This window comes from Exophiala bonariae (assembly GCF_035927105.1).
Source record: "Exophiala bonariae strain CCFEE 5792 chromosome Unknown scaffold_70, whole genome shotgun sequence".
Classification (NCBI taxonomy): Eukaryota; Fungi; Ascomycota; class Eurotiomycetes; order Chaetothyriales; family Herpotrichiellaceae; genus Exophiala; species Exophiala bonariae.
The window spans coordinates 1-21,663 of record NW_027042545.1 but is presented as its reverse complement, the minus strand read 5'-3'; the positions used below and the strand labels follow the sequence as shown (position 1 = coordinate 21,663).

At 49.1% G+C, this 21,663-nt stretch overlaps 8 protein-coding genes across 8 annotated transcripts; 3 read left to right on the top strand and 5 right to left on the bottom strand.

The window, feature by feature from the left end:
- Window positions 1-1,185: 1,185 nt before the first annotated feature.
- On the bottom strand, window positions 1,186-1,509 carry LTR84_012403 (uncharacterized protein; the record flags this gene model as incomplete). Its single annotated transcript, XM_064855926.1, has 2 exons — window positions 1,186-1,390; window positions 1,454-1,509. The coding sequence occupies 2 exons, from the start codon at window positions 1,507-1,509 to the stop codon at window positions 1,186-1,188; spliced, it is 261 nt and encodes an 86-aa protein (XP_064699793.1).
- An 817-nt stretch (window positions 1,510-2,326) lies between these two features.
- Window positions 2,327-3,508, bottom strand: LTR84_012402 (uncharacterized protein; the record flags this gene model as incomplete). Its single annotated transcript, XM_064855925.1, has 2 exons — window positions 2,327-2,831; window positions 2,886-3,508. The coding sequence occupies 2 exons, from the start codon at window positions 3,506-3,508 to the stop codon at window positions 2,327-2,329; spliced, it is 1,128 nt and encodes a 375-aa protein (XP_064699792.1).
- Window positions 3,509-4,007: 499 nt separating this feature from the next.
- On the top strand, window positions 4,008-5,483 carry LTR84_012401 (uncharacterized protein; the record flags this gene model as incomplete). Its single annotated transcript, XM_064855924.1, has 1 exon — window positions 4,008-5,483. The coding sequence occupies one exon, from the start codon at window positions 4,008-4,010 to the stop codon at window positions 5,481-5,483; it is 1,476 nt and encodes a 491-aa protein (XP_064699791.1).
- A 1,837-nt stretch (window positions 5,484-7,320) lies between these two features.
- On the bottom strand, window positions 7,321-8,090 carry LTR84_012400 (uncharacterized protein; the record flags this gene model as incomplete). The annotated part of the gene is made up of 3 exons (XM_064855923.1): window positions 7,321-7,608; window positions 7,677-8,005; window positions 8,066-8,090. 3 exons carry the CDS (start codon window positions 8,088-8,090, stop codon window positions 7,321-7,323), a joined length of 642 nt encoding a protein of 213 aa, XP_064699790.1.
- A 970-nt stretch (window positions 8,091-9,060) lies between these two features.
- LTR84_012399 (uncharacterized protein) lies at window positions 9,061-9,797 on the top strand (the record flags this gene model as incomplete). Its single annotated transcript, XM_064855922.1, has 2 exons — window positions 9,061-9,108; window positions 9,171-9,797. The coding sequence occupies 2 exons, from the start codon at window positions 9,061-9,063 to the stop codon at window positions 9,795-9,797; spliced, it is 675 nt and encodes a 224-aa protein (XP_064699789.1).
- A 674-nt stretch (window positions 9,798-10,471) lies between these two features.
- On the top strand, window positions 10,472-12,461 carry LTR84_012398 (uncharacterized protein; the record flags this gene model as incomplete). The annotated part of the gene is made up of 5 exons (XM_064855921.1): window positions 10,472-10,693; window positions 10,747-10,776; window positions 11,789-11,932; window positions 12,003-12,404; window positions 12,459-12,461. 5 exons carry the CDS (start codon window positions 10,472-10,474, stop codon window positions 12,459-12,461), a joined length of 801 nt encoding a protein of 266 aa, XP_064699788.1.
- A 617-nt stretch (window positions 12,462-13,078) lies between these two features.
- On the bottom strand, window positions 13,079-16,453 carry LTR84_012397 (uncharacterized protein; the record flags this gene model as incomplete). The annotated part of the gene is made up of 1 exon (XM_064855920.1): window positions 13,079-16,453. One exon carries the CDS (start codon window positions 16,451-16,453, stop codon window positions 13,079-13,081), a length of 3,375 nt encoding a protein of 1,124 aa, XP_064699787.1.
- A 773-nt stretch (window positions 16,454-17,226) lies between these two features.
- Window positions 17,227-19,037, bottom strand: LTR84_012396 (uncharacterized protein; the record flags this gene model as incomplete). Its single annotated transcript, XM_064855919.1, has 3 exons — window positions 17,227-18,337; window positions 18,390-18,733; window positions 18,792-19,037. 3 exons carry the CDS (start codon window positions 19,035-19,037, stop codon window positions 17,227-17,229), a joined length of 1,701 nt encoding a protein of 566 aa, XP_064699786.1.
- Window positions 19,038-21,663: the final 2,626 nt, after the last annotated feature.

Here is a 21,663-nt window from a genome sequence, read left to right as displayed (position 1 = left end):
GGGGGGGGGGATTGGGAGAAGATGCCAAGGGGGCAAGAGAGATGGGAAACTTTACAGTTACTGTGCGTCGACGACAGTTTAGAGGAGGAAGGGGTATCTTTCGGTCGGAAGATACCGATGTCACGCTGATGGGGAGGGTGGGAGGGTATAAATTGGTTAGTAGTGGAGAGATGGATGTGGGACGTGAGATGTGAGATGTGGTGGGATGGATAGGTAATCTCGGTACTCTAGGTACTCTAGGTAGGATAGGTAATGAATATCAGAGACTTGTGATGGTGCTGAAATGGATGTTCAACCTGGCGGACATGCGTATCCTATCTATGGATGGAGCTCTTTACGCTGCCGTGATCGTGAAGTAGACCACCAGAGTGGGAAGGGGGTTGGTTTTCTCCATTACATACCCTCATCACCATAGAGCACTGAGATGTTCGGGATTCAGAATCTATACAGTAGTAGCCGGGTAGGTGATCAAGGCACACATGCTGGAATTTGGGAAGGTGCCTTCACGGGAGGATGGTTAGGCGTTGAGATGGAAGGATCCAATTTTCATGTCATCTTGGTTTTTGTGTGTACATATCGTCAAGCTAAAATCTGTTGGTGAGCTCTAAGAGCTTGTATCTTATAGCTGACCCTGCTGATCCACCGGGTGTGCTGTTCACGTTGATAACGCTGTCTACCACCGAGGATAGCGACATTGAAATACAGCACTCTTGCTTAACGGGATTCGTCGTATGGACCATATAGCTGGGGCCACTCTAGTGGCCAGATAGAGCTTCTAACTGTCGTGGGCTGGTTTTGGTCCTTGAGTGTTGTGGGCAAGCTCTTCAGCCATCAGGTGCCGATAGATATTTCTCTGCCCATCTTTGATATTTTGCTGTGGTTATTGGTATAGGAGTTTGAAAAGTCGTTTGCTCATGGAAGGAGAGCCTAGCGAAATGCGGGACGGCTGGATGCCTCCTTCAGTGGTCATCCCGATGTGGAGAAATGTAGCCATCGAGCTTGTCTATAGCTCCCATTGGATAACATTCGAGTGGTTTCTTTTCAGGCTTTCGTTCAAGGTCATTCCGTGATTTCGTATGCTTCGTATCGGGTCGTAAAGATGTAGTGGTTGTACAGGATTTGGTTAAGGCCTGGAGTTTCTTTCTCAGAAGCCAAAAGAAGCTTTGGAAATTCGTGTCTGGGCGACTAGATACCACCACCACTTCTCCCCACCGCGACACTTAGGTCTTTTGCCGAGAGGCGTTCTTTCTCGGATTGAATCCAACTGCGACGACCTTCTTCTTCGAGTAATCTCGTCTCTTGCTTGGATTTTGTTTCAAGGCGTTTGAGCCAGATATAGCTGGCGGTGGGAATGAAGACTAGGCTCGCGAGAAAGAGTTTCTTGTTCCTGCTGTTTGAGGGTTTGTAAAGTTAGAAAGACGCTTGGGGATGTTTAGGGTTGGGAAGGACTGACCTTAGGATGGGACCTGGGCGGTAGCCTGGTATTGAGCTTTGTGGTTGAGACGACATGGTTACGGGCGCGGTTGGACGTATGGGGGATCCTTAAGAAGATGGAGGTTTCTTGAGTTTGATTGAGGTCGGTGTGGTGATGATGGCAAGCTGTCGTATGAGGCTTGGAGAACCTGCCTGTTTGTCGATTCAGTGCAGTGGAAGGGTGGCGTGGCAGAGGCAAGAGCACTTTCAACTGTATCACTGTCGGTGGTTCCCTGATGCTTGGAGTCCCTGGAGTGCGCCTTGGTAAAGTTGTCTCGTGTTGGAGATGAAGCTGATCACGATGACAGTCAATGAGGATGTGTTGAAATGATTCTGTAGATTGTTCAAGTGAAGCACGCGACAGTTTTGGTAGCTTGCCTGGGACCCCATACAAAATACTTGTGAGGCCAAGGTACGAGATAGGTAGGGACTTGATTGAAGCGATTGGTGACGAAATGGAGATGGAAGTGGATGAATGGATTTGGAGGTGGAGGTGGAGCAGGAGTCATGGGCCGATGGGCCGACAGCCTCGAACTGTAATAACGGCTCTTCAACTCTTCGCGGGGCAGCGGAATTGCTCCCGAAACCATACAGGGATCTCGCCAATTATCTTAGGGTGAACTAGATCTATATCGATCGTTCATGAGCGTAAGAAGTTGGAATTATGCACAGTCATTGATCATTGATAGCCCCTACACCTATCGACCCTCAGGTTCGATTTCGAGTCTGGGGACTGATGGGTGCCTCTCGTGGCAGACCAAAGGGCTCAAAAACTCCTCCATAGACATCTGTTTTTTCAGAGCCTGGTCGCTAAGTATGCATCCCACAACATGAATGAATCGACTTATTCTCATCATGGCTCCTGCCGTGAGCTACTCCCTGCTTCACCAGTGTCATCGAGTTCCGATGTAGATCTGCTATCTTGCTCATTGTCGTTGCCATCTGGTACCGGTTCCCCATTAGACTTGGCTAATCGTTCTTCTTCCTTCAACTGTCGTAGTCGTTCGGTTTCCCTCCGCATGGCCTCCAGGTTCCATGCTCCTTGAGCTTCTTCTTCAACGTTGTCATCGTCATCATCGTCGTCGCTGTCTTCGTCTCCTGAATCCTTCCAGTCTCCACTTTCGAACATGGCTCTTCCAGTGGCTTCCTTGGCCTTGATGGCTTGTGCTTCGGCTGCCTTCTTGTCCAGACGTTCCTTCTTCCATTTGGCAAAGGACTCTGGAGTCACGGGCGTTAAAGTGCCACTCAACTTGTGGCGTTCGGATTCCAAGAAATCTTCCAGTGTTAGTGTGTTGAGAGGGGATTTGTCCATCAGAGCCTTCTCTGCACGCCGTTGTTCCTTGGTTTTTAGCACGAATCTGTAGAGATGGTATCAGTAAAAGTCTGCACACAGGAAGGGGGAAAAATCATACCCAGCTGGGAGACTGTGACGATACATGCACTTGTCACCTCCATTGGGACACGTCCAGAACCAACCATATTTACCATCCTCAACGGCCGATATGAAATATTTGCAAACTTTGTCGGTGGTTGTGCGAGGATTGCCATGTTTGTTGAGCACGACGTTACGAAGTTTCTCTTCGTCCCAGTCTTCCATGTTGTCTTTTTCCTTTTCCTCCCGCTCTTGCTCCCTCGTGTCTTGGTACAAATCCCTTTTGGCGCCCTTTCTACCCACATCGAGGTCATGACTGAATTTACATTTCCGGCCCTTTTCGCAATGACCTTGTTTGAAGAACTGGCAGAGGACCGTCTTTGGATCTACACCAAAGGGCACTTTCTGCACCTGGACAGGTTTGAATAACTCGGCAGCCTCAGCCTTTGCCTGTTCAGCAGCGGCTTTCTCCTTGGCTTTCTGCTCTCTCTCGGCCTCTTTTCGTTTTTCCTCAGGGGACTTGTTGGATTTGGCTTGAGCGGCAAGTTGTGCAATTTGTCGTTTGGCGGTACCGCCTTTTTTATTTTTCATACCAAAGGTTTTGTCCTCGACCGAGGCCTTTTTCTTGGCGGGCTCATTGCCGCCTTTGACTTTGGGAGGCATGATGTGATGCGGGATAGAGGGGTGTCGTGGATGATATTTTCTAGGCTTGGTGGGATGTTGAGGGCGGGCGCTTGATGGAGGTTGAGAGGTGGCGAGTGACAGTGGTGACGGGTTGGTAAATTGCGAGAGGAAGAGTGGAGGTAGAGGGAGGGAGTAAAAGAAATAAATCCAGTGACTTGTCGTGAGTCGTGTCCGGTCACCAATCGTGCTTTGAGCCTGAGGCAACTTCAAGAAATGCAGTGCAGACGGATTTTGTGTGGGGAACGGCACGGAATCAAAAGACGTCACTTTGACTTCAAGCTGGACATTTACACAAACACCCTCCATCTCGCTCTCGCTCTCGCTCTCTACCACTGCATTTCTCGGCCTCCCGAGCTAGCTACACACCACCACGATATCTCTCCTGCCCTCATCCCTCACGGACAGCTGGAATGTACTCTGTGATGGCCTCTCACTCTACTTGTTGAACGTCAAATCCGCCTAACCCAACACCTTGACCATGGCAAAACAACCCCCTCCAGCTTCCTCCTTCCCTCCCTCAATGGGACCTGGCGCAATGCCTTATTCAGACACGAACTCCCCTGCAGATGCATATCCTAATTCGACATCCTCCGAAGCAGTCGATCCCCGGACCTCTTATGTTGTTGGCCTCACCGACGATGCCATTACTATAAGGACTCTCGAGGGCCGTGATCCATTATACCAAGTCTACTTCGACAACATGCCCCTAACGGGTTATAAAAGATGGCTTCTTTACGGTGGTCCTACTAGGGCATATGCCTCCTCGCTGACCTTTTCCGACCTCCTTCGTCGCACTGAAACCATAGCTGACAGACATCTCACCCAACAAGAAGCAGAGGGCCTAGCATATCAATCCTCAAGACGTTCCTTGTTTTCCGCCACCGGAAATCTGTTAGGAGTGGCTGCTGGTTATACTATTGCCTGGCGTTCTCGTGGGAAGATGAAGTTTCCGTTCCGAGCTCCTCAACCTTTGACAAGATACAGCAACTTTCCGAATCGATACATCCCTCTCTTCAGGGGTGAATATGCCCGTACTGCCTGGCACATGACCAGAGCAAACATTTGGGCTTTTCTTTGGGTGGTTCTTCTATCCCCCGTTTTCTCTACGATGGGAGCCTACTCTTTCGCTGTTGGCCTCGGCGCAGACCAGCGTACTAAACATTTGGCCGATATGATAACCCAATTTTCCAAGGACCAACGTAACGACTTACACAGACGCCTAGCCCAACGAGAGGGTGAGCGTGCTGCCCGTCAACAAGGTGATTCGCACTCGAAGACTTCTACCGGCCAGCTTTACCCTCAAAGAACCACCGAAGCCTCCGAAGATCAGCATCCCCAAGAGTGGGAGCGCGATTCCGCTACGAACTCAGAGTCCCAGACTGGTACCTTCCGCGATGCGGAAAGTTTCGAATCCCAGAAATCAATACCTTCTTCATCGAGGACAACTGCCCGTCCACAGCCCCCACCAGACCAGACTTCGCGACAAGATCAAGGTGTCTTTTTCTATGAAGATAATGACACGTCTTCCAATTACGATGATGATGCGTCTCCAACCGCCGGCAACAGAAACAGGTCTCCATCGCAAGGTGGAAATACCTGGGCTCGTATTCGGAGAGGGGAGAGCTCTACCTCTCCAAGCCAACCGGCACCGCAATCCGGATCCTCACAAGATTCTTCTCCTTCTGCAGGTGGCTGGAGGCGATCAGAGACTCCATCACAAAGGGAACCCCAATTCCAGAATTCGAGCGACAGTTTCTCTTTCTCCAAGACCGAAGCCGATAAACAATTCGCCCGCGACCAAGCACAAAAGGAGTTTGACGACATGCTTGACCGGGAGAGGAAACAGAGCGGGAGCGACGATTATGATCGTGGAATGAAAGCCGTCGCTTCCGGTCAGGAGAACCAAGCTAATTCCGGCATGAGCTCCTGGGAACAGAGGCGGAGGAGAGATTGATCGAGAAACTACTTGTACAGTACCAAACAAACATAGCCGTTCCCATCACTACGGCTCCGGGATCCGCCATTCGTTGTAACATATTTTGCGACCTGTAATCAAGCTTCTTAGCATCGCGAGTTTAGTGTCAAAAGGAAAAACTTCGCTGTTGTCTCGCATCCAAATTCCAATGTTTAGTGTTCTCTTTGACGTTTCTCATTCCGCGTTTGTTGATGTCATCATTCTTCTCCCCCCTGTAAGTACGTTTCTCATCGCACATGATAGCGTGTCATATGTATATAATCAAGGGCTGGGGGTAGTGATATTCACGATTCAATAGCTTCATCCCCATCCTTTCACTGCACTCCAAAGCAACAAAACAGCAGCACCGACTGGCCTCGGTGGCGGTGGTGGTGAGAACAGCACAACACCAACACCAATATTAGGAGGAGCAACACACAGTGGCGTCACGGCATCGGCGCCTCTACTGTTGATGAGAAGCCCTGTCGCCTTCAGTCAGGCGGTGGTGTTGGTGTTCATAATCCTGTCGGGCCTTAGCATCGCAGATATTCATTATCACCCCTCTTTTCGGAAGCACTCGATATGTCACTAGAAAGATCACCGGCGCCTGCCGATTATCTTTAGTAGGCGCTTTCCCGTACACAATGAGCGTCTGGGTGAAATTGCTGATGTCGCCCTGGTGGGCAGAACATGTTTGTCTGAGCCAGTCACAGATTTAGCCCTGTCTGGTGGCCTTCAGTATTGACACCGGGGTTCTTGTTCTTGATGTAATCTCCGCCCTCGCCTCGATTTCTCAAGGCCGGATGGTGATCGTGGTGTGATTGAAGTTTGTTGGGGGCCTGTGGTATTAACACACCTAAGATTTTTGGCCTCCTCAGCTTTGGAGTGGAGAGTGAACTTATTCGTGCAGCGATTTCTCACGTCTTTCAGAGTCTGTTTGCAGGGGAGGATAGACCACATCCATCTTGCTGGCGAGGTGAGCGGATTGGCAAGAGAGTACCTGTGTCCCTAGGTACCACGGATCAGCAGTTTCGACCGCAAGATACAGGGGTTCAAGTTGGAATAATGGCGGTTGTTGTGCAAACATATGATATCAGGCGTAGGAGATCGATGTCTGAGCAAAGAATGGGTGGGTACCTTCTTCTCTCGAGAAACAGAAGTTGGTATCGCCTCGGTGGAGATGCATACTGTAGATGGTCGGCAAAGAGCTGGTCATTCAGGGTCAGTGTCAATGGTCAATGGAGAAAGTCAAGCACAAGGGGGCATTTAACAGTGTAGGTTTGTCTGTCGTCTTGGGAAGATGATATACTTGATTATGAGCCAGCCTGATTGCCTTGTTTCACCACACATTTGTTTCGATCAGATTGATATACCTCCCTAGTCCCTCTGGTCGACATTCTGTTAGGATTGGGGAGACAGAGAACATGAGCAAGGAGTTGAATAGAAAACTTAAAAGAGGAAAACCAAATCTGGCTCGTCATTGACCATTGCATTATAAATGCTGGAGGGCCGGATGAGTGGTGTAGGGTGTGTCACTTGGGTCGAGAAGAAATAGTCAGAGTCGAAGAACAACGTTTGATCTGTAGGGTGATGGATAGGCCTCGATTCCTGTCTGGTAATCATTGTATTGCATTACATTGCAACCTTCCTCCCAGAATGCGCCAATCTCTCTGGAGTCAGAAGAATTTCGCTATCAACCAATACCATCGTGATTCTGCAGTGGAGAGTGAGCTGTGAAGAAGTAGAAACTGAGACAAACGAGAAGGTGGCCGTCACATTTTCGGTGTCAGGTCCGGATCTTACACTCGGTGTTCGGCTCGATGACCTCAGGTTAAGCTTAGGCCTTAGCCTTGCCCTTTTCAGCAGGTGCGGCCTCGTCCTTGTCGTCGTCTTCAAGGTCGGGCATCTCATCATCGTCCTCATCGTCCTCCTCATCATCATCTCCAGCATCACCTCCTGCACCAGCACCTCCCAGACCTTCCATTCCTGGCAGTCCGGCACCGTCACCACCACCAAGTTTGGAGAAGTCAATGCCACCGAACCCGCCATCTTCACCGAGACCACCACCGAATTGGTTCATGTAATCATCTTCAGGGGCCTCGTTCTGTTCATCCTCATCGACCCACTAAGAGAGGTCAGCATGGCGCAAATGGCTTTGTAGAGGGGCAGATCGTGTATTGGTGTGAGACTTACCTTGTCGAAATCTGTTCGTAGGTAATGAACCTTGGCCTTGTCCTTGAGGAGTCTAGGCCAGTATTCTTCCTTGAGCTCTTTCTTTCGCAGAACGATCTGGATGTTCGCGGCGGTGTGATGGACTTTGGAATTCTCTACGTCAATCTCTTCGAAGAACTCCAACTTGAGGTGGTATGTAGTCTTTTTGGTTTCCGAGGTACCGGTGAAAGTCAAGCCGGTGGGCTGAAGATCAAGCTTGAGAGATTTGGCAGGAACATCAGGCACGGAAATTGTCAAGTACACATAGTTCTTCTCAGCATCGGTAGTAGATGAACGCTGAGCCCAAAGGACTGAATTTGAGTATGATTAGAACCAATCCAAGAGTAGGAAGACTGATTGAGTGGACTCACCTTCTGGGGTGACTTGATCCGACATGTTGAGGACTGGGAATGTAGATTGGGCCAGATGAGAATGGTAGAGGAAGTGCGGAGAGGGGACAAAGTGCAGGCAGGAACAGCCAAAAGTCTAATGAGGATGAGTGGGATAGTAGTACTTGTAGTGCAAGCGTCAAGAACTTGGGGTTCGTAGTGCTCGTTCGAGGGATTGCTTTGATACAAAGTCAAGAGAAAGAGACAGAGACAGCTGAACTTGAAGATGATTGTGTGCGGGCTGGGGGAGTTCAATTGCTACTAGTAAGGACGTTTTTAGGTAGAGACGAGGCTGTTCGAATTGCGACGAATGGTATCGAATTTCTGCAGCTACAGGGTGCATGATGGTGACTGAGCCGCCCTGATGAATTAGTGAGAGGCTAGTCATGCTAGTGGTGAATATTCATGACTAACCGGCTCAAAGAGCAATAGGCATTTGGTTGCTGACCATCTAGTGTCAAGCTAAGCCCAGAGCTAGTCACTTGCTAAGTCATCCATCACGTCGATTGAGGGTGCGAAATGTACGAGTACGAGTAGGCCGTGCCCGCTGTCCCGCACTGAACCCCCATTCAAGTTGTCGTGTTCCCCCCCACCAACAATAGGGCACCGCAGTGGCATGCTGAGTACCGAGTACCCCAAGCACAGGCACCATTTGTACCTAAATTCCTCTGAAAGGGACCGCCTACATCATCCTAGTTTAACTTCAAAGTTGGGTACCTGACCTGAGTTGCCACTACTACTAGTAGTACTCCAGAAGTCGATCAACGGCATGAACTGTTCCCATTCAGCCCTATGAGAGTCTGTTTATTCTCACCACTTCTGTTATCTCATTCCCTCTAGTAAGAGACGTCTTCTCGAAACTTGCTGTCCGCGATGGCCCGATGCCATTAGTGGTCAATCCTGTTGCTCGTTCCCTTCACCACCACCGTTGGCACTGGTAGTCATCCAGATTCCGGCCACATACCGTCTCTACAACCATGCAGTCCTTCAAAGCAGTCTTCTTCAAACCTGACCCCCAGGAACAAGTGAGAACTCCCTGTCGGCGCACCGGTCGGAATCCTTGAGACTGACTCTTCTCTAACGACAGAAACGGAAATGCGACTCCATCATTCGCAAGAACGTTCGTGGCTTGGATCGTGATATTCTCAACCTCAAAGTCACCGAACAAAAAACAAAGTCACTCATTCTCCAATCCTCCAAACGCGCACAGAAGAACCCTTCACAGGCCAACCAGGCTATTGCCGAAACACGGCTTTATGCCCGAGAATTACTTCGGGTGCGGAAACAGGCGGGGAGATTACATACAAGCAAAGCACAACTACAGAGTGTCCAGATGCAAGTCAACGAAGCGTTTGCCGTGCGGAAGATCGAGGGAAGTCTCAAAGCAAGCACGAGTATTATGAAGGATGTCAATACCCTCGTACGACTACCGGAATTGACAGGCACCATGCAAGAACTCAGTCAAGAGTTGATGAAAGCTGGTATCATCGAGGAGATGGTGGGGGATGCTCTACCAGATGATCAGCTACTAGAGGGAGAGGATGAAGAGGCCGAAACCGAGGTGGACAAGGTATTGGGAGAAGTCCTCAAAGGCAGATTGGGGACTGCAGAACAGAAGATTCCCGACCTGCCGGTGGAGGAGGAAGAGGAAGCAGAAGACCGAGAAGCCGAACTGGAGCAGATGCGAGGGCGGTTGGAAGCACTCAAGAGTTGAGATGCTGGAAGACTCAAGATAATCAAGTTTTGGGAGTATGAGATATGACTGGTGTTGGGGCGTTAGCGTGCAATGAGAACAGCGGTCTTTGAATCGTATCACTGGGCATCCAACCAGATGGGTGCCAGACATCTATCTGATGAATCATGTAGCTAGGCAAGTGGCGGCCGCTGTCAACATCATACGGATAGATTGACAATGGGCCGCCAGAGTCACGTGTTGAATTGTTGATTGTAATGCCGCCATAATCGGCTTAGCTCAATCACGTGTTCCTAGGCTGAAGTGGCACGGGCGGCTGCCCACCCCCTTTCGTCGCGATCTGTTCCTGATCCTGCCTTCTTATTACTTCACTGTCGCTGTTCCCATCCAAAGTCTACTACGACTGTCACTATTACTGCATTCCTTCCTCTTTCACCATTTTACCACATTTCTATTTCAACCTCAAACGCTTGCAGATCTCTCTTGAGTCACACATCTCTTGAATCACCATTTAACTCTTTCCCGCACGCGTCCGTCTTCTTCCGTGCATTCTCTCCGGATTCAGTCTCAATCCAGCTCAATCAGGCTTTCACTTCCAAATTCATCCAACTTTCGCGACTCCTTCAATCGCAACACTCCTTCAAGGCAATCTCACTTTTCCAACTTCTAAACTATCATCACAAACCTCTTTCGAGATGTCTGGCAGGCTAGATCAATCCCTCGATTCCATCATCGACAGCCAGAAGAAGCAGAAGCGTGAAAATCGCAATCGCGGCCGCAAGGTTGGGAAACCTCAGACCACCGCTGCTCCCGTTGGTGGTGTCAAGAAATCCACGAGACCTGTCAAATCGGCCATCAAGCCCGCTGCAGGTGCTACTACTCTATCAAAAACCAGCAAAATCGTCGTCAGTGGTTTGGTATGTTCCTCAATCTCTCTTCTCTTCAAAATTCTCACTAACATTCCTTCCAGCCACACGATGTCAACGAAGCCCAAATCAAGGTATGTTGATAAAGAGGCTTTCGACCTTGGATTTCCATCGCCTGCCGTCGTCACCTGCTCTCCTTTCGCTCCTTTCGCCACCGTAGACGAGAATTGTTATGCTGTCGAATGAGGAAGAGCTGGTTCTATTCATCGTTACTGGGCATATATTTACGGCACTCCTATACCATGCTGAGACATTGCTGGTGTGCCGGTGGTAGGCTTCTCTCAATTGGTCTGGTGGCATGTGCCGAGTGCCACGTCCCATCCCAAGCCCGGAGATTGCCATGATCTTGCCATATAATCCCTTCCGGCTAGCCACCGCGCAAGGTTTTGACGCAGATCTACCACGAGGTGATTTTGATCATGCTGAAATGCTGTCAATTCCCTCCCTTTTCCATTCTGCTCGATTGGAGCATCAACGAGGTTTTTATGTGCAACAGTTAGCAAGCAGTACAGTACAGCATTCTGGATTTCAGGAAACCTTTCATCACAGTCGTTTTCAGTCAGGAAACGCCCTAAACCACCTTCAACGCCGCATGCCAGGCAAAGGACAGCTTACTGGACTACCATCACACTTACAAAACATTGCATTCTGCAAGCCTCATATTTGCCACGTGTATCCAAACAAAGACATGTGAGCAGTCATGAGCCAACTTTTCTGTCTCCTCAAGGCATCCGAGGTTGAGAATTACCCACCACTTCATCCACTCACCATTCATCGAGCGACCATTCTGCCAAAGTCTCTATCTGGATTGCTCCGTCTGGCCCCCTTGCTGGTCACAAACTCTGGCCTCGAACTCGGACAGCCTCCCAACTGGACTCCGACGAAATCCTGGAATAAAGGACCTCTTGCTGCTACTGTTTGCACCTTGATACTCGTTGATGCTCCTTCGGGTGATTCACCCGTTGAATCATAATCTGTTGCGGAATATCTGACCTTATTCTTGGAGACGTGGCTACATGGATGCGAATTTTCAATGCTATTGCTATTCTACTTTCGACCGATTACTGATCACACTGGGACCAACAGGAATACTTCGGCAAGTCTGTAGGATTCGTCAAGAGAGTTTCTCTCCAATACAACCAAAATGGACAGAGTCGTGGTATTGCCGACATCATCTTCTCCAAGTCAGACGCTGCTGCCAAAGCAGCAAAAGATCTCAACGGAATGCTTGTCGACAAGCGACCTATGAAGGCAAGCTCGGCCTTTTTTCTGTCACACTACTCATCCTGACATCGCATAGATTGAAGTCGTGGTCGATGCAAGCCATGTTCCAGAACCAACAAAAGCCAAATCTCTTGCCGACCGTGTTGCGTACGCAAACCCACAACGCTCGGTTAAGTCGGACCCACTGACCAAGACCAGTGCCAACCCTAAGGCTCAACCCAAATCGGCCACAACCGTCAAGAACACTACTGCTAAAGATGGTACCAAAGGACGATCAGCAGGAAAGCCCGGCAGCAAACCAGTCAAGCGTGATGGTCGTCGTCAGAATCGACCAAAGGCAAAGACTGCCGAAGAACTTGATGCCGAAATGACCGATTATTGGGGTGGAAACAACCCATCTGCTGTTGCTGCTCCAGTTGCTGCACCTTCCAACGGAACTGTCCCTCCACCCGCTACTGGCGATGAAGATATGATTTCAGTATGTTCCTTCGAAATCATCTGTTGAATTCCAAAGGACTGACACCCGTATCAGTGAATTCCCTAATCGGCGGACTTGAAACTAATCGTGATCATTGGTGAGCGAAGTGGTTGGTTCGAACGATCATCAATTGGTTTCGTGGTTTCCCTTGCACATCACATGTATCAATTATCATTTCGCCCGGAATGAACTTTCATGTTCTCATAACCTTACTGCTTCCATTCAATCAAGATTGTGTTATTTTGTGCAACAGGAAGGGGTCGGAGTCGAAGATGAAAGGTGGTCTCCTACGGTGAAGTCAAAGATACCCGACGAGGTTCCCCTTTAATCCCAGTTGATAAGCATCACTGTTGAAGGGGAAATTCATCAATGCGCAGTCACACATCTTTTTAAAGGCTTCATGATAGGTAGAGACAATAAGAAATGCAATGAAAAAACAAAGTATCCTGTTGCGTAACATCATTTTTTGAATTTATCATTACCTAGCCATACCTGGGTGATACCCACGGGACAATTCCATGTTACGCTATCTCCATCTCTATCTTTGATCGTGTTTTCGTGCCTTCATGTGCCTTCGTCTCTCGTACTTACAAAACGCGTACGATGATTTCAATTCTTCAAGACCCTTTCGATGATAGCATTGCAGTGCTCATATCTCAGTCTGACTCTGCTGCTCAGAGGAGTTCAAAATCATCGAAGTCATCGTCTCCATTCATGAAGGAATCAGGAGCGGCCTTCTCCTTTCCCTTGCTGCTGCCTTCACCATTGCCGTTGATACCATCTTTGTCCTGAGCGTGGCGCAGTCCTGCGCCGTGACGGACTACTGGAAAGTCGTCATCACCGTCATCGAAGTCATCCACACCAGCTGTGTCATCGAAGTCCTCCCCGTCGTCGTCGTCGGAGCGGTCATGCACTTCGACTTCCATGTCGGTGTCGGTGTCTGAGCTGTTACCTTCATCGTCATCGAGGTCAATGTCGTTGCCATTGTCATTCATGCCTGACTCGCCCATGACAGTCTCAATCTCCGCGTCGGCCGCAGCATCAGCACTAGGAACGAATACGACAGAGGCGGCATCAGAGCCAACCGCCTCGGAAGCAGCGCTACTGAGGCTCATGACCGTCTGAGTGCCATCCGTGGCGCGCTTACTGGCCTTCCCGACGGTGCTGAGCGCCTGGCTACTATCGACGTAGTGGAAGGCGTCGCCATCGTTGGACATGGTCCCCGCATCCGACACGGACGGCGCATTGTAAGGTCTGTGAATGCGACCGGGCCCGAAGCCCTCGACGAACTGGCTCGCGTCGTCGAGGTTCGGCACCGGGTTGTCATCGTACACACCGCCTGTGCCGTCATCGTTGCCTCCGGCCCACAAGGGGAGGTATTTGAACTCGTCTTCGGACAGGCAGAGAAGCGTGTCGAAAAGGTTGCTTGGGAGGATGTTTTCTCCGTGGAAGAGGTGTGGTGGGTGGAGTATTGAGGAGCAGATTTTGCCGATGCTGCGGCCCGCGGCTTCGAGGAGGAGGGTTGCTGAGATGATTGTGACGGGTGGTGGGGATGGTTTGAATGGGTTGTGCCCTCTCTGCTGGGCGCGAGGCCAGGTACTGGGCTGGGAATTGTCGATGTCGACGAGGAAGTCTAGTTCGTCTGGTGTGGTTCGCAGGACTGGGTCGGTGGTGGGGACTTTGGGCAATTCGGTATCAGGCTCAAAGACTGGTGCTGGGATTTTATCGGTGTCAGTAGGGTATCGAAACCCGAAGTCTGCACCGACAGTGGTTCCTGTACGCGGCTTGACGGCGGCTTTGAGTGATTCCTTTGTCGATGCCGATATAGCAGAGCCTGACCTGTCCGCCTCGAGGTCGAGAAGCTGTCGTTTCACGCCCTCCTGAATGGGATTGACGATTGATAGAAGTTTCGGACGAACAGGCAGAGCTAGCATTGACCCCCGAAGTGCATCTGCGTTCGATCTTGCTCCATCGAGAACAGTATCAGTGCTCTCAGCTGGCGGGGCAGTCTCAGAGAAATCCTCAACCGTTGAGTTATGCCACGGAACTCGATTGGTATCACCTCCGGTACTGGTCTTGCGACGTTTAAATGGGGACGATGGAACTTGAGTTGACGGCCCAGCCTCGTCAGACCCGTGCTTGGAATGGCCACTGATGGCCAAGGAAGAAAGATTAATGGATTCGGGATTTAGTGGGCTGACCACATGAGGTGGCGCGCGTTGAAGGTCAATTCCAGCGCTTGCGTTCAAGATGGATTTTGATGGTAATGCTCGAGACAAGCCATTGCTGAAGGTAATGGTGGTTGAGGCGCCCTCTTTGTCTTGACAACCAGCACGAGCTGCATGTTCATAAAGTATGCGGTTGACTGCTGCGAATTTCCTGTCAAGACTTTTGCGGCTGATCGTTTTGATGCCATTCAATTGATCATGTTGATACAAATCCTTGAGGGCTTCGAAATAACGTGTCGACGAGGAATCACCTGTAGTTCCTTCAGGAGTGGTATTGTGGGTAAAGACATTGAAGTCAGTGCGTTGGAGTGCAGACCAAAACGTCTTGGTGAACATTCTCATTGGTTGGTTGAGGGAGTTGTATGTAGTGATATAGTTCTCGCCTACACCCGCACGGAAACTCGACATTGAGAATGTGTCCTGCTCCAAGTCGTGCTTGAGTTGGTTTTGGCAAAGTACGTAATATATTCTTGACCGAATATATTCACGCACTCCCTCCAAGGCTCCACTGAAGATTTCCGTTTCCTCATCGTTAGAGCCACGGAGAGCTTCGAGCTTAGCATAGTCGGGTGATTCTCGAAGCCAGTCCATATCTCGACAGACCCCACAGACCAGCTCACGGACTCTGGAAACGAGAGAGGAAGCTGCGTGGTCGATGCGGTTGCGCTCATCTTCATCGAGTAAATCCAGCTTGCGACCATGAACACTGGCCTTTAAGGGGTTCAAGATCTTGGGGTTGTATTCGCCATATGCGTCGATCAAGGCCCGTTCACCAACGAGAATACTAAAAGCATCTCTGATCAGTTCCGCCGATTCAATGCCCATAGCAATCCGATAGACAACCTCGGGGTTGCACTGGATGAAGTTGGCATTATTTTGAGTGCACAGCCATGCTGTAATCCACCCAGACACTCTTTCATGGTGTGCACAACCGAAATATCTTGCAACTGCAAAGTAAGTCCACACTTTTGGTGCTGAATCAAGCTTAGGGTCATTGCCTTGAATTGCTTGCAATACACGTTCGATGGCAGACCTATGGCGCAAAGGAGAATACTCTGCTCCAATCGGGCTATTCTTGGCTGGTTTAGGAATATTCGATCCTATGGCCGATGGCCCTGGGTTCCCATTAGTTGGGTATGCACGCTCGTCGATCACGATATCTGCTTCTTTCCCAGCGGAATTGTCTTTGGTGTCGATGGAAGGTACAACAGTAATGAAATCGTCGTGGCCTAGGACTGTAAGAAGTGAGAGATTATACTTCTGCATAGCAAGATGCCAGGTAAGCACGCCCTTGGTGCAAGACAATTCCGTGGTCAAGATTATTGCTTCATCTTCGTAGGCAGGGGGTTGAAGGTTGATGTAATATTTGAACTTGCTGCCTCGTTTCGCCTCAGGCATGACGAGAACCCCAGTCTTCCGAATGACTCTTTCGGCTCTGATTGACATGGGGCCAAGCATCTTGATGAATTTCGAATTATCGCCCATGAGCCTCAGATTGGCGCTTTGGACGATATGGACTCGGTCAAAGTGTGCACAGATTTGTGCATATTCCTTGTCACTTTGACTTTGGTCTCGAGGAGGGGGCCCAATGTAAATTGCAGTGTCACCTTCTGGATCTTCCAAGGGAGCGAACTGGTTGTTTAGACTCAAGACCAAATAATAATCCTGACCTGGAGATGTCTCAAATCTTGGTTGTCGAGGACTGGTCTGAACATGGTTTTCTTCGAGGGAGCGTTGTACTGCCCGCTGCAGATCCTGGTCCTCTTGGGCTGGAACACGCCACCCATCTGAGGGATGGATTACTGGGGAGTTGTTGGCCATCTTGGGACTGTATTCTTGTTGTTGGAAGAATATGTCTTCAGGCGTACATTGATTGTGTGAGACGGATCAGGCTGATCAGACTGTGACCAGTCGACGATCAAACGGGTAATACAAACCAGGAGTCAATTGTTCCTAATCAAGAAAGTTGTAGATGAAGGACGTCAAGACATGAACGATTAGCACATGGAAGAGTCTGGAGACGAAGATGAATGAGAAGAGAAAGTGGGTTGAGACGAAAGAGAAAATGATGAGGCTGTTGTGAAGTTGAAGTGAATCAAATCCGTGTGTGGCTGCCTGGCCTTCAATTCATCTTGGAAGGCTCAGAGTCATTTCGCTACACGTGCCGTGCAGTGCCCAATTCAAAGCCCATGTCAGTGCCGCAGCAGTTCCAGTGGCCCCTTTGGCCCAGTAAAGGCTGAGTCCTTGGCCTGTGAAATGCTGACGATCTGCTGCGTGAGTTTGGCCTTGCGGGCGGGGAACCCTCCAGCTTCATCAGTGAAGCCTGTGGACCGCGGGTGCCTGTGCCCTGTACCCCACACGGAAATGCTCACCCGTCCCTTACCTAACCCAGTCTAGAGTCTCTGAGGCGTAGTTAAGAATTGGCCCTCCGAAGCCATCAAGTGGCCCGTCAAGGTTCTTTTGTCATGAGTGAATTGACTCATTTACTGTACATGAGGTATGTAGATTCTAGCTACAATACATTTCGCTATGCATAACTCCACAAAGTAACAAGGCATGGCTGAGTTGAGAGGAGAGACGAATTTTTCCATCAACTATACCACTTTCTCCTTATCCTCCTGTATGCTTGATTCACTGGCAGCAGGAACAATTGCTTCGACATCCTCCTTTACAACTTTCTTCACCTGGTTCTGGGGCTTTTTGATGGTCTTCCACTCCATAATCAGTGCTCCAAACAGAGCTGCACACGCGTAGCCAACTGCAACGTAGAAGACGGTGACCAAGGCCTGATTGTAGATTCGCAGCACTTCGGGTAATTGTTCCGCAGTGAAGACGTTTCTCAAGTCCGTGGCTCCGGTGTTAGCGACCTCATGTGGACTGATATTGCCAATCCCACTGAGCCCGGAGATGAGTTTGTTGTCAAGGACGTTCTGCGCGATTGCCACAGAAATGGCGCCTCCCATTCCCTGGCAGAAGAAGACAAATGACACCCCTGTAGGCGCGTCCTTCTTGTCAAGTACCGTCTGAGCAGCAACATTTGTTTGTTGTAGCCCAACTCCTACACCGAATCCAAATAGAACTTGAACACCGATCCACATGGGGTGTCCTGTATCAACTTTGAAAAGTGTGAGCAGGCCAGCACCAATGGGTGTCAAGATCCCACCGGCAATAAGTGCAGGGTTGTAGTATCCGAGCTTGCTGATAGCAATCCCCGAACCAATGGTGGCGACGACAAGACCAAGAATGAATGGTAAAGTCGAAATGCCGGATCTGATAGCTGATGCGCCTTTGATGGCCTGAAACCAGATCGAAATGTAGTAAACCACAATGAAGAAGGACGACCCGAGAAAGAAGGCATACCAGCTGGCACCAATGATTGAGCGCTGTTTCGCAATTCGAGGCGGTAGAGTGGCCGATTCCTGTCGAATGTGCTGGATGATAACAAAAACGATGAGGAGGACTCCGAATAGAACCAGCAGTGCGATGATACGGCCGTCGGACCATGGATATTTCTGACCACCCCATTGCAGAGCCAACAGCAAGCACACTATGCATGGGATGAATACGAGAGTCCCCGGAATATCGATCCGGGAGATCTTCTCCTTGAGTGGCAGATCACCGAGGGCAGGTGGGACATTTTCAACAAACCTGAATAGGAAGGCCAGCACTAAAGCACCAATGGGGAGATTGATGTAGAAGCACCATCTGGATTTCATGTTAGCACACAATTCATGATCAACTAGCTTCATCAACTGACCTCCATGATACATTCGTGGTGAAGACTCCTCCAAGTAAAGGACCTGCCACCGATGCCACTCCGAAAACCGCCCCCATCAGACCCATGTAGATAGGTCTCTTCTCGAGAGGCGAGCAGTACATCAACATGATCATTGCCCCGTTGAACAGCCCGGCTGCCCCCAATCCAGCAATGGCGCGACCCCAGATAAAAGCCACCGAGTTTGGAGCGGCACCACATACCGCGGAGCCGATCTCGAAGACGACGACTTCGCCAATAAAGATCCATTTGGGTGGGTAGAAGGTGTAGATCCGGCCGAAGAGTAGCTGGAGAGCTGTCGCCGGAAGTAAAAATGCGGCGTTGTACTGGTTGAATGGGTTAGAATGGCTTGGATGCACCTGAGAAGAAAGAGGGATTCCTCACCCAGCCCACATCGCTGAAGCTCTGAAACTTATCTGTGATCTTGGGAAGGGCTGTCGCAATGATGGTTCGATCAAGGGCGACAAGAAAGATACTGAAGTAGATTGAGCTCAAAATCAATGCAAGTCTGATGCCAGTGGGATAGTTCTCCATGCGACTGACGGACTCCTCGAGAGGGTTTTCGTCTGCGACGGTAGGCTCATTCACCTTATCATCGCCCACCGGCGTCTCTTTTGTCGTGTCTGTCATTGTCACCAGCTGTTGGGCTAAATATCAAGCAAAGCGCATTTGAAAAGGAAAAAAATCACCGCTCAGGCTGGCAGAAAGAATGAAGACAGGGGGCAACACATGTATATTAAAGGTTCAGGTTACAACGGCCGCTTGGACGTGAAGTCATGATGGCAGGTGTACGGATACGGAGTGAAGAAGACTGATCTATCTGCGACCCTGGCGGCGTTAGAAGTGAATAAAGCCGAATGGTTGTTGCCTTGCGTCGTATTCGTGCATTAACCACGAGGTGCCCGCCATAGGTTCGATTAATCCCTGCCTCTATCTCAAATGTGATTTGAGGAGACAGAACAGCGAGTACGCAAATTTGGACCGAGGACGAGTCCTCCACTTCACGGGACAAGATTCTGCTAAGCTTTGGAGATTGCGACCCACCGGCACGTCCACGACCGTCATGTCTATTACTATCTCGTACTGGCAATGACTCACCTTGAATGTGCATGGGACTGATGACCAGATTTATGAATGGCCTTCTGCGTGTATGGTTTTTCCTGAGAGGTAATAGTATCAAAAACCTGTCTGGTTGGTTCGCTTAGTATGCGAGAGTTGTTGCCTGATCATGGTGGTCACCCAGGTGGTAAAGGCTTTGATTTCCATTGATGTGTGTCGTCCAAAATCTGGCATCTTCGGGCCTTGTATCAATTCTCGGATCCGTACTCCGTTAGGTGGACTCCGACAAAGGTTCTTAGCACGGCTAATTTGCCGCCCTTTAAGCAGATGGATCTTTTTGCTCAACTTGCTGTGCAGTGTAGTGGAGTTTTAGATCCATTCCTGTCCCGAACTGTTTTGTTTTTTTGCAGTGTTTACTAGACTCCGTTTTGGCTAACGAAACATGAGTCTATTAGGATCGAAGCACGGATAACGCTAGATGTAAATGGCGGCCGCCCATCTACGAATTGCCTACGAGTAAGTCAAACGGATTGCTAGATGCCGAAATTTCTCAAGGAGTAACTAATCTATATTCTTTACACTTTATAGAAATATATTCTCTATATAATACTAATACTAAATAGGTAGTCTTAGATAGAAATACGCCTTGTAGTGGCTGGAAAAGGTAGCTAACAAATCTAAGTCTGGGCACCACGTAATGAACCAACCTAGTAATGGAACACGCGTTTTTCCGTCACGTCTCTTCCTGCTCCTCCTCTTCCACACCTTACTACTCAACCAATTACTCTAATTCCTTGATATAATGGCCTCAAATCAGGAGACTAGGATGCTCCAAGCGATGTCCGACTATCACAATCGCCGATATACTAGTATTCGCTCTACTACCGCCGCAAATGATGTCTCCCATGTTAGTCTCGGCCGCCGACTACGAGGTGGTAATTTACGAGCAATTGCTCGTGAATCACAACAACTCCTATCGAACCAACAAGAGCAAATGCTCGTACGATGGATACTCGACCTGGAGGCGCAAGGACACCCTCCTAGCTTTACTCAAGTACGAGATCTCGTTGTTATCATTCGAGGTATTCCGACGGAGCACTCTAGCATTGGTCAAAACTGGATATCACGATTTATTCAACGTTATCCAGAGATTCGCTCTAAAGTAGGTAAAAAGATCTATGGCTTGCGATTACGGAGCACTACTCCTGAGTCCTTGAATCGCTAGTTTAAGCATTTTAATACTGTCCGAGAGCGATATTTAATATTCTCGAATCATATCTACAATATGAACGAGACTAGTATCGCCCTAGGCGTCTATACCAATCAACAAGTGATTAGTAGGATTAATACTACTCGATCCTATAAAGCAACACTAGAAAATCGTAAATGGGTCTCTATTATTGAGACAATATTAGCGACTAGCCGTCGACTATAGTGTCTCGTCATATTTAAAGGAAATATGCTCCAATCAACGTGATTTACAGATCCAGATACTCCGAACTATTCCTATACGGTTTCACCTAATGGATGGACTTCAAATACTATCGGATTAGCCTGGTTATCTCAGATATTTCTCCCTCAGATAGCAACGAATGACTATCAACTCCTTCTACTTGATGGGCATAAAAGCCACGCTATATACGAGTTTATGTGGCAATACTATCTAAATCGAGTGGTATTAGTCTACTTAATCCCTCATTCAAGCTATATTCTCTAGCTACTAGATCTTGCATACTTTTCGCTCCTAAAATGCCGCTATCGGGATGAGATTGCTAACTTAGCAAGGTACGACGACGCCTCGACCGTAAAGAAGAGTAGATTTCTCAAAACCTATGAAAAAGCGAGTAATAAGGGCCTCTCAGAGCCTTATATCCGTGCGAGATGGAAAGCAGCTAGTATATATCCATGGGATCCTCGTAAAGTCATTCGATCTAGTTAGGTCCTTTAAACTAGCTAAAATGAGCGAATACTACTAACTACGCCACCATCACATAAGCAAGCTCAGTATGTATCGAATGATATTCATACGCCACTTACTCGATAGCAAATACGATAGGAAACGAAGTCGATTTCAGCCCAGGAGACTCTTTCTCGCCCAGTACGTCGATTACTTCAAAAAACGGCTAAGGTATTCGACCAGCTACAATGGGAAATCACTACTCAATCACAACAACTCACTACTCAGCGTCAAAAGCTA